The sequence below is a fragment of the Pteronotus mesoamericanus genome, unplaced genomic scaffold (assembly GCF_021234165.1).
Source record: "Pteronotus mesoamericanus isolate MK-2021 breed Mesoamerican mustached bat unplaced genomic scaffold, CSHL_Meso_final scaffold_371, whole genome shotgun sequence".
Taxonomy (NCBI): domain Eukaryota; kingdom Metazoa; phylum Chordata; class Mammalia; order Chiroptera; family Mormoopidae; genus Pteronotus; species Pteronotus mesoamericanus.
Window position 1 is genome coordinate 2,063,822 of NW_026555314.1, and position 11,722 is coordinate 2,075,543.

The 11,722-nt window shown below is 46.1% G+C and overlaps 1 protein-coding gene and 1 non-coding gene across 2 annotated transcripts in view; both read left to right on the plus strand.

Annotated features, from left to right (window-relative positions):
• KLHL22 (kelch like family member 22) overlaps positions 1 to 11,722 on the plus strand; it is a 33,380-nt gene that overhangs the window by 16,164 nt on the left and 5,494 nt on the right. The window contains exons 4-5 of the mRNA XM_054592801.1: positions 513 to 1,231; positions 6,861 to 7,053. Of these exons, the coding sequence (XP_054448776.1) occupies positions 513 to 1,231; positions 6,861 to 7,053 (912 nt within the window). The remainder of the gene's footprint in view (positions 1 to 512; positions 1,232 to 6,860; positions 7,054 to 11,722) is intronic.
• Positions 8,890 to 9,015, plus strand: LOC129086394 (small nucleolar RNA SNORA54). Its single transcript, XR_008530804.1, has one exon. It is a non-coding gene; the product is annotated as a small nucleolar RNA SNORA54 (small nucleolar RNA).

Consider the following 11,722-nt stretch of genomic DNA (forward strand, 5'->3'; position numbering starts at 1 on the left):
TTGTGGCAGGAGAAGGGAGATGAGTGTCTTTTTCTAGAGAGCTGGGGGTCAGGGTGAATGTCCTGGGTACATTCCAAACGAGGGACAGCAGACATGTGGCTATTGTGTAGCTTCCAGCCTTTCTGGAGATCCAGTATTTTTGATCCAACAGGCAACTGACATATATCAGGGGTTCACCCTGCCAGGGAGTTCCTATGCATAATGACATTTGTAATTATCCCTCTCCACTCTGTCTTTGTTTTATAGATAAGGAAACTGAGTCTCAGAGAGCTTAAGAGCATTCCGCAGCTCACTTCTGAGTCAGGATTTAAACCTAGTCCTTTTGCAGTGAGCCCCAGTTGTCTCTAGTGTTGGGGGAAGAGGCTGCACTAGCCTCTCCTACAAGAAAAGCTGGGGGTGGTTGAGGGGGGCCTGCTTCAGAGGACAGCCTCGTAAGCCATGTAACTGCCGTGGCGGTCTTCTGTGCCCAGAAACCATCTCCCAGCCGTGAATGGGTCTTGTTTTCTTCACAGATCCCAGAAATCATCCATTTCTGCTGTGATTTCCTCATGTCCTGGGTAGATGAGGAGAACATCCTTGATGTCTACCGGCTGGCAGAGCTATTTGACTTGAGCCGCCTGACCAAGCAGCTGGACACCTACATCCTCAAAAACTTTGTGGCCTTCTCAAGGACTGATAAGTACCGCCAGCTTCCCCTGGAGAAGGTCTATTCCCTCCTAAGCAGCAACCGCCTGGAGGTCTCCTGCGAGACTGAGGTGTATGAGGGCGCCCTTCTCTACCATTACACCCCAGAGCAGGTGCAGGCAGACCAGATCTCACTGCATGAGCCCCCCAAGCTTCTTGAGACTGTGCGGTTTCCCCTAATGGAAGCCGAGGTACTCCAGCGGCTGCACGACAAACTGGACCCCAGCCCACTAAGAGACACAGTAGCCAATGCTCTCATGTACCACCGGAACGAGAGCCTGCAGCCTAGCCTGCAGGGCCCACACACAGAGCTGCGGTCGGACTTCCAGTGTGTCGTGGGCTTTGGGGGCATTCACTCCACACCATCTACTGTCCTCAGTGACCAGGCCAAGTACCTGAACCCCTTGCTGGGAGAGTGGAAGCACTTCACTGCCTCATTGGCCCCCCGCATGTCCAACCAGGGCATCGCAGTGCTCAACAACTTCGTGTATCTGATCGGAGGGGACAACAATGTCCAGGGATTCCGTGCTGAGTCCCGATGCTGGAGGTAAGAAAGGGCCCCTGGCTGTACCTCCATCTGTGGGTTATGCTTAGTGAGAGTCATGGGCTCAGGGCTGGATAAGGAGTGGGTTCTGCATGGGCACGTCTTGATGGACGAAGGCAATCAGCCATTTAGACTAATCTTGTGCCTGGTGGGGTAGCCCTGTTTGTGGAATAAATTCCAGGTTAATTTTGGAGAATGCAGATGGCAGTGACCTAAAAGGGGACCTGGGATGCTTTCTTTCGCCCTCATCCCCTTCTAAAAATACACTTTCCCTGGATCACACCCTGCTCTTTTGTCAGTGAGGAGCTGGGTTGTGACTCTGCACTTGACTGAGCACAAGGGAGAGGAGCCTGTGGCAGAAATGATGGTTGGGCCTCAGAAGGAGGGGACCTAGGAGCTGGGAGCACTGGACAGCCAGCTGCTGCTTCCATCTTGCTCTCTCTGGAACTTTGATTATGTCTCATCCTAGCTTCCCTTTGCCTGTGTGTTTTGCTCTTCTGACCATCGCCAATGGTGGAACATGGCTTCCTGTTGCTGCTGCTCCCCTAAGTGTGCAGTCCTCACCCCAAGGCAGGCAGGAAAGGCTGACGGGCATCGCTGAGCCTCATGTCAACTCCGTACCGCCACGCCTATCCCCCACCCCATCATCAGCCATGTGCTGGGCATGAGGTCCCTGGAGGAGGCAGTTTACTGAGAAGGGGATTCGTGAACTGGCATGATCTGTAGGGTGCTCCAGCTCTGTCAGTCTGTAAGGCTGTGATCCCACTAGCCCTTTTCTTTGGGCAGAGCCAGGGAAGTAGGGCAAATCCCCACTGCCTCAGCTACCATTATGTTTCCAGGACCCCCTTCACTGTAGTTTGGTTTGATTTCTTGAGATTTTGTGCCTGTGGGAAGTTTCCACCCTGCACAAGCTGAAAGATGGCCCTGCAGAGAGAGAGAGAGAGAGAGAGAGAGAGAGAGAGAGAGAGAGAGAGGTTGCCAGCTGTTTCTGGCAACTGGGAGCTAGGGGCAGACCAAGTTCTTGTCCATGATTTTATCTTCTGGTGTGGGGGTGGGGTTTGGCCTGGCTATGCCTCTTGGAAACATGATGGCCAGGACTGAGGGAGAGTTAACCATTCCTCAGCCACTTCTGATCTCTTCCTGGTCCCAGGAAGTGATAACCTTTGTTAAACTGATCAGACCTAAAGCCTGGCAGCCCGTTGTGGTCAAACAGAAGCACAGCGAATTCCAAAAGGAGGAAACAATACCTTCGCTTACACCAGATGCCATCCTCAGTGGGTGTGGCAGCACCAGGTTCAAGCATCCCTCCATCCAAGCCTCAAAGTTTCTACTTTAGGGAGCTCAGCTTCCCAGTTTGATAAACAAGGCCAGATCTCCCTGTTGAGCAACCCACAGACCTGTAAAGCAGATGTCTCCAGAGTATTGTGGTCTCTGGCCCTCAGCACATGATAAGGTGGTTGTTTGCCTTGCAGGGAGGCTTCAGGGTGACAGGATGCTGCTGGCCTCCTGTCTGTCCCGTTACATGCAGTTTCACCCAAGGCTGGTCTAAATTTTCCTTTCCTTTTTTAAAAAAATGTTTAAAAATGTTTTTATTTAAGAGGGAGAAACATTGATTTTTGTTTCACTTATTTATGCATTCATTGGTTGTTGATTGTTGTATGTGCCCTAACTGGGGATCAAACCCTCAACCTTGGTATAGTAGAATGATGCTCGAATCCACCAAGCTAACCGGCCAGGGCTAATTTCCCTTTCTTGAATATGTGCTGTGTGACCCAAGTCAGACTCTGGAACATGCTAGCATCAGCCCCTGTGATTGATAATGAAAGCCTCAAACTCCAGTCAGGAAGTTGGATCACTGTGGCAGGTGGGGTTGTGAGACCTGCCTGGTGGGAACAGGTATTGCTGAGGGACTGGGTTCAGAGCATCTGACGAGGTGGCAGGGAGGGCCCTGGGGTCTGTCATCTCTACAGAGTGAATGTTTCCTTAATCTCCCGGTGGATTCTTAAAGCTGCCAGATGGAAGATGGATCTTAATTTGAGTGATAATAAGAGTTTAGTTCTCTCCCTTTTTCTCTTCTATACCTTACTAGGCTTATAACCTTTAGGTTCTCAGAATATAAGGAAACAAGATTTTGCAGTAAATTAGGATTTGCATTTTAAGGAGCTAGGGACTTAGCAGGTTATATTTTAAAACATTGGTACAGAAACTGTATAAAAATTTACCTCAATTGGAACAAATTGTATTTGCCTCCAAGATACAACTGTTTCTCTTTTCTTTCTTTGACTGCATCTGTGTTGTCCACCTTCTATGTTTGCATCTTTTTCATAGCTACATTCTGGGCTAGTGAAAACTGCATACTTACCTTGTAGTAGTTGGCCTCATGTTGCCACATGCCCTGACCATACTTAGAATAATAACTTGTTTTTTCCTTATGCATTCCCATGACTGTTAATCTTTTCAAGTATATTTCAAAAAATGTGTTAATTGTAATGGACTTTATTAATAGTCATGGGAATGCTTAAGTCATGGAAATACTGAAGAAAAAGTACTAAATTTAACAAGGGCCCCAGAAAATATTTATACCAATTCTAGATTTCACTTCTTAGTTTGCAGTTGGATGATCCAAAATCTGAATTAAAGTGATTAAAACTGATTATATCCTTATATGCAATAATCTTATTTTTATTAGAAAAAGAATATTACTGGGGGACTTATTCTGACAAAGTAGAAAATTAGCCCACTAAAGAAGAAAATGCGAGATATAGGACACAGTGGGAAGATAAGAGATCAGCAAAACTGTGGTTATCTTTACATTGTTGGTGTATGGTGTCTGTGTGTGTGTGTGTGTGTGTGTGTGTGTGTGTGTGTGTGTTTCCTTAAATCTGAAGCCACAAACCCAAGTGAGCTCTGTCTGGGAAGCTGTGTGGTCAGGAGACCAGAAGGAAGTAAGTGTAAGCCTCTGGAGGCTCTTGTCTCACTCTAGTGGAAGATACTGACTTGTGCTTACTCAAAATAGGGAAGAAAAGGATGTGAGGGTGATCTGGCTGTAACATCTGTCACCCCATTGATCGCCAGGATTGATTTGGCTGATCTGGCTGGCTAGGCAGATGTCCCCTTCCTCTCTCACTGCTCCATGCGTGTCCCTCTTGAAACTGTGCACTCAGTCAAAGAAGAGGAATAAAAAAAGTAGGGAAGAAGAAACATGTACATTAATGAGTGTCGTGCACAGGAAAGGCAGTAGAAGGCACCATCCCAGCCAGTTGATAGGGCCTCTGGGTGCTACACCCTGAACTGGCCTAGCTGCCTGTTCCCAGCCTGACCCTCATCTGGCTGTGCCCCTGGTCATTCATGTCTCAAACGCACCTTCTCAGGAGGCCCTTCTTCTCCTTAAGAGAGCTGTGCTCTCCCCAGCCCCTGCTGCCAGATGGATCACTCTCTCTCCTTACCTTATTCTTTGTGTGTGTGTGTTACCTGAATTACACTGAGTACTTCTTCACTCTGTTCTCTTCAACTTATTTCCCATCCTAATAGAAAGCAAGACCCTTGAGTTTCCCTCTGGATCCCCAGCACTAACCATTGTGCCTGATACATAATGGGTGGGCAGTACATATTTGTAGAGTGAAGGAATGATTTCGCTGCTGGTAATCTTACTCCTTTGTTAACTTATTCAGTAGACAGTACATGGTCTCCCCTAATCAGGTGCTATGCTGAGGTCTAGGAATACAGATATGAACCTTGGTGCTTTATAAACTCCCCTCAGGTTAACAAAGATCATTTTTATATGTATTGTCCTTTATGATCCTTCATGATAGCTTTTCTAGGCAGATGACATCACCCCGTTGGACAAGTGTGGAAACTAAGTGAATGCCAAGAGTAAAACTGATGCCCGGATGCACCCAGCTGCATGGGCAGAGCTAGGATTTGGGCCTGCATCTGTGTGTGACCCAAGTGCCCGTCTGTCTCTCCTGTTGGCCCTGCCTCCTGAGAGCTTGGTTCCTGGAATTCCTAGCGAGCAGGGAGGGGCTGGCCAAATGACAAGGGTAGGGAGAAATGGCTGCAGAATGTGTCTAACTTGTGCTTTGGGGTAAAGGATGCATCTTATCTCTTCACTGACAAGTATATGGCACGTGCCATAGAAAACTTTATTCACTCTCTTCTGAACCACTTGAAGTTTGACTTAATCCTGTTTGGAGTTGGTCTTCCAGTGGAGAAATAAAAACTTATGTGAAAGGCTATATCTATGCGTTGGCCATTGAGCTAGGAGGCTCTAGGAGCAGGAGCTGAAATGCTGGTGCCCAGGTGGATACATGCCCAGGGAAAAGGGCCAGATGCTAATCAGGGAGAGAGTGGGCTTTGGACCTCAAGCGTGTGGGCCCCTGGCCCCTTGAGGCTCTGTGATCACTTGTATTCACCCAAACAGCACCCTTGCCTGGGTGCTGCACATGGGCTCTATAGAGCGCCAGGCCCAGGGCATAGAAAGGCAGGGTAGAGCCGATAGGAGGTCCCCTGGAAAGTGGGACAAACCTGGGATGGGCTGTGAGTGCTGGAAAGGTGCGTGTGGACTTGGCTATGAAGGGCCTGGGCTACAATGATAGGAATTTGGAGTGCGAGCAAGAGCTTTGCTGGTGAGGATGGGATCAATGGACAGGTGAGTTGCCAGGTGGAGATGGCCAGAGACAGTTGTGCTGTAGGTCCAAAGTTCAGGACAAAGCAAGGGTTATAGTGGGTTGTTTTGGAGTGTCTGAGATCACCTGGGTTGAGAATTTGAAGCCCTTTAAAGGCAGAAGAGGGGGTGAGGGTGGGACCTGTGCAGAGTGCAGGATGAAGCTGCTGCTTAGGCACTAGACTTTTTTTTTTTTTTTTTTTTACACAAAGGTTGATAGTAACAGGTAACCAGTGCTTCTATGCTGTTGGGGCTTGGCAGTAGCTCAGAAGAGGTCAGCTTTTCTCCCTTTGTGCCTGCTTTCCTGGTTGGCCCAGCAGTGCTCCTCTAGTCCAAGCTAACTCCTCCAACCTGGAATCCCAGAGAGCCCTGTGCTCAAGGTGCCCACAGTCCAGTGTGGGAGATAGCTCCCCAACTCTTGCAGAGGGGGGGACCTTGAGAAGTGGAGAGGAGATCCCAGCTGGAGAGGTTGGGAAAGCATGAAGTGTACAAAGGGATGAAGGGGTGGGCTGTGATGAAGGTGAGCAGGAGCAGGCACTGTGCACATGGCAGGCTTGAGCAGACCACACATGAGGGAGTGTTAGTGTTGGCTAGAGGCTGGGAGGCTGTTGTACCTGCCCATAATTCATGGCTGTCCTGAATGAATGGGGGCAGGGCCATGGGGACCATGAGGTGAAACAGGAGAGATGGAGCTGGCTGTAAGAACAACCCTTGGGCAGCCTGGGGTGGTTAGTGCGATGGGCTAGAAACCACACAAGAGGTTACACCCAAAAGGGACCACCTTTGTTGGCAGAAACCCAGGAGGCTTCTGGCCACACCTCCCAGGTGTGTAGCAGCCTGCTGCCATGGCTGTGAGTGGGTGTGTGCTGGTGTGTGGAGGCAGCGAAGGGAGGGTTTGGGGGATACGGGCGGAGCAGGATGTGCTGTCTCACCTGTCAGTGATGTGCTGTCCTCATGTCCTCTCAAAAGGTACGACCCGCGGCACAACCGCTGGTTCCAGATCCAGTCTCTGCACCAGGAGCACGCCGACCTGTGTGTGTGTGTCGTGGGCGGGTACATCTACGCAGTGGCGGGCCGTGACTACCACAATGACCTGAATGCTGTGGAGCGCTATGACCCTGCCACCAACTCCTGGGCCTATGTGGCCCCGCTCAAGAGGGAGGTAAAGAAGCCCCTCTAAGAGGGGCCTTTTCCCACCTGCTTTCATTTCTAGGGTGTATAGAGTGAGTCAAAGGCCAGGCCAGGGAATCAGTTCCAACAAGCAGAGTCCACGTCTTTCTAAAGACCCTGCCCTGAGAGCAGGACGGGGAGGGCCCATGAGACTCTGCCAGCTGGCTGTGGAGAGCCTCATCAAGCTTCCAGACCTCATTCCCCAGAATCTCACCATTTCTTGATGTTGCCATCTTGGCCCCAGGGAGTGCTTTAACCCTGAAGTTCAAATGTAGACAGAAACCTTCCCCTCACCTGTTCTTTAGCATAGCTGAGATGAGCCAGTCTGTGTCCAAAGATGTTAGACAGGACAGATGAAGGCTCAGAAGTCTCACACTTCTCCCCTGTGGGCCCCCTGGAGGGCAGGGCCTTTAAAATGCCAAAAACACTTGAGAATTTGTACTTTTTATTTGTTTTTTAAATCATGTGCCTGCTGCACAGTACCTTGGTTCCAATTTGGAGATGTTTAAACTTAGGTTCATTTGTGCAAAGGAAGATCCCTCTCTTTTGTCCTGCGGCTTTGGGGTACTTGGACCCTAGCCCTAAAATCAGACATGAAAGCCCAGGGCAAGCAAGGGGACCTACTGATCCCCCATGTTCCAGCTCCCAGCCTCTGAAACCATAGTATCCGACAGTATCAGACATAGTATCCGACATAGTAAAATTCATGTCTGAATTGTTAGTTTCAGAGCACCTGTAACACGCCTTTGGGGATCCCTGAGCACCTCAGAAGGAGAAGATAGTATAGAGGATGTGTGGGTCTCCAATGAGGACTCTGCTGAACTAGCTCTGGGACCTTGGCAGGAGCTCCTGCCTTTCTGAACCTCTTCCTACACCTCCCCTCTTTATCTCTCACCTTTCCCAGTCCCCCAGGGCCTTAGACTTTGACCCTTGGGGGCTAGGGGCCTCCCTGATGGGTCCAGCCTCTCTCCAAGGTCAGGGTCTCTCACCGTGGTTCCTTTCAGGCAGGGAAAGCTGGCATGCTCCTTGCTCCGCAGCCTCTTTGGGAAAGGAAGCCCACTAGAGAGAAACTTCCTACGCCCATCCTGGAAAAAGGAGCAGATTTTGCACAGGAAATGCCAGGGCTCCTTGAGACCTGGTGGATGAGGATGAACTCCTGAATTCGGCTCTGAAAGGGTATGAGATGGGCGTGAGAGGGTCTGTTCTGGGTGTGGGGGAGGGGCCCAAGAGGTCTTTGTCGGGAAGCTGCAGTTCTCCATTGCAGCCACAGAGGGGCAGCCTTGGCCTTCAATCAGCTTCTCCCTGGCTGCCAATGTTCTTCCTTCCTTCACACATTCATTTATTCAGCAACTATTTATTAACCTACCCTATGCCAAGACCGGGGCATGCAGTGGTGACAAGAGATGACAGAGGTTCCCTGGTCGTGTTTAGAGCCTAGCAGGAGAGACCATTCTTAACCACTAAACAAATCTGTAAAATAACTGCCAATTGTCCGTGCAGTGAGAGAATTAAGAAGGGGTTGAGCTAAACAGTGGCCAGGAGGGAGCTCTGGCAGGACAAATGTAGATAGACTGTTTGGGGAAGGTCCACTTGAGGAGATGTCAGACTGAGGGGAGAAGGACCTTATAGGCCAGGAAGGGGCTTCACAGTAAATTCCAAGAAAGGGGAAGCATGGGAAATGCTTGTGAAGAGAACTGAGGGTTTAGAAGAGCAGGAGCAAGGGCGGAAGTTCTGTACTAGGGTAGGGGCTGTTGGAGAAGGCAGGAGATGGATGGATTTAAGGTATAGTTTGGAGGTGAACTGACCAATCTATTGAAAACTAATAGGTGAGCACTGTTCGTGACCCGTTAGCCTGCCGTGGCCGACGAGTTCCATTCCAGTGCCATAGCAGTGCCAGTGACACATGACTGACTGCCTGGCCGGTGGCCGTCAGTTTCAGGTCCTGGAGACAAGTGCCGGAGGGGGGGAAAAAAGAAAAAGAAAACTAATAGGCAACACACTTCCAAATAATCCATAGGTCAAAGGGAAATAATAAAAATACCTTGAACTGAATGACATGAAAAAACAACATGTCAAGAGTTGTACCTAGCTAAAGTTGTTCTGCTAGGAAATTTTGTCACATTAAGAGCTTGCATTAGCAGTGGGGAAGGAGGAGTAAAATCTCAAATCAATAATCTAGGCTGCTACCTCAAAGACCTGGAAAAAGAAGAGCAAAATATACCCAAATCAGGCAGAAGAAATGAAATAATAGAAGAGCAGAAATTAATGAAAGCAGATAAACAACAGAGAAAATCAACCAAAGAGCTATTTTTCCTATGAGATCAATAAAATTGACAAACTTCTAGCAAGACTTACCTCCAATCTATACCTCAAATCCACCCATACAAATATGCCCAAAAAGAAAGAGAAGACCCAATTAAAAATATCAAGAATGAAATTGGGCATTGTTGCAAATCCTGCAGACGTCAAAAGGATAGTAAGGCAATACTGTGAACAACCCTACACATGTAAATTTGACAACTGAGATAAAATGGACTAATTCCTCAAAAAACTATAATCTCCACAACTTACTCAATACAAAACAAATAATTTGAATAGCTCTTTACCTGTTGAGGAATGTCCAGGCCCAGATGATTTCACTAGAGAATTCTCTCAAATATTTAAAGAAAACTTAGCACCAATTCTGCATGATTTTCCACCTAGAAAATAAACGAAGAGAGAATACTTCTCAATTCATCTTACGAAGTTATTATTACCCTGATATCAAAACCAGACAGAGACAGTACCATATAAATGGCAACAGATCTCTTAGAAATATACACATGAATATACTTAACTAAATATTATCAAATAGAATTAAAAAACAAACCACCACATCATTACCAAATGGGATTGATTATAGGGATGGGAGGCTGGTTTTGCATTTGAAATTCAATAAGGGTAATTCACCATATTAAAATCATATCATCAATGAAGAAAAAAATTTTTGACAATAGTTATTCTTTCATAATCAAACTCCAAAAATAAGAATGGAGTTATGTCTCCTCAGTGAAGAGCATGTACAAAAATCCTACCACTAACTTTAGACTTAATGGCGATAGACTGACTTGAGTGCTTTCCCCTAAGTTGGGGACAGGGTAAAGATACCTGCTCTCACCACCCTTAATTCAACATAGCCCTGGAAGTTCAAGCCAGTGAAATAAGGCAAGAAAAGAAAAGGCACGTAAATTGAAAAGTAGTAAATAAAACTAACTCTACAGGTGACAAACTGCCAAAAATCTGAAGCAATCTACCCTCCCCAAAAAAATCCTAGCACAAATGAGTTCAGCAAAATTGCAGGGTGAATATAAGATAAACATACAAATCAATAACTATATTTCTGTATAGTAGCAATAAACACATGGACACTGAAATTAAAAATATAATGCCATTTAAAATTGCTCAAAAAATGAAATGCTTAGGTGGAAATCTAACAAAACATTTGCAAGATTTATATGCTGAAAATGTTAAGATGCCAATGAAAGAAGATGTAAATAAATGGAGAGACACACTATATTCACGAATTGGAAGACTCAAATAATAAAAATGCCAGTTCTTCCCAAATTGACATACAATAATTTACAAAATCCCACCAAGTATTTTTGTAGATTAAACAAGTATCCTGAAATTTATATAGAAAGGTTCTAGAATAGTTCACATAATTTTGAAAAAGAATAAAGTGGTCAGAATCAATCTACCCAATTTCAAGACTTACTACATAGCTACAGTAATCACCACTGTGGTATTAGTGGATGGAGAGAGACAGGTCAATGGTACAGAATGGAAAATCCAGAAATAGACCCATACAAATATGCTTAACCCTTTTTTTTTTTTTTTTTAATCCTCACATGCACCCAACTGATTTTTGACAAAGGCACAAAACAATGAAGAGAAGAGACATAATTTTTCAAGAAATGGTTCTGGAGTAATTGAACATCCTCAGGCAAAAAAAAATGAACTTCAACCCAAGTCTCACACGTTATAAAAAAATTAATTGAAAATGGTTTATGGGCCTAAATGTAAAACTATACATCTTCAGGAAAAAAGTAGATGAAAATCAACTTTTGATCTAGGGCTAGGCAGTGAGTAATTAGCCTTGATCCCCAAAGTATGAGCCATGAAAAGAAAAGTTGGTAAATTGTACTTTATCAAAACTGTATACTTTTGCTCTGCCAAAAGACCCTGTTAAGATGAAAAGACAAGCTTCAGAATGGGAGAGATATTTGCAAATTACATATCTGACAAAGGACTAGTTAACACATATAAAGAATCCTCAAAACTCATCAGTAAAACACACACAAATAGACCCTTTGGAAAGAAGGCAAAAGACTTGAAACATTTAATTGAGGAGGATATACGGGTGGTAAAAAAGCACATCATTAATTGTTAGGGAAATGTAAATTAAAACCACATCTCAAAATGACTAAAATTAAACATAGTGATAACAAATGCTGGTAAAGATGCAGAAAAACTAGTTCGCTCCACACGTTGCTGGTAGGAGTGTATGATATAGCCGCGCTGGAAAGAGTTTGACATTGTCTTTTAAAAGTTAACCTCCACCTACCATGAGATCCAGCAGTTGCCATCCTGGGCATTTACCCCAGAGAAACAAAAACTCTATG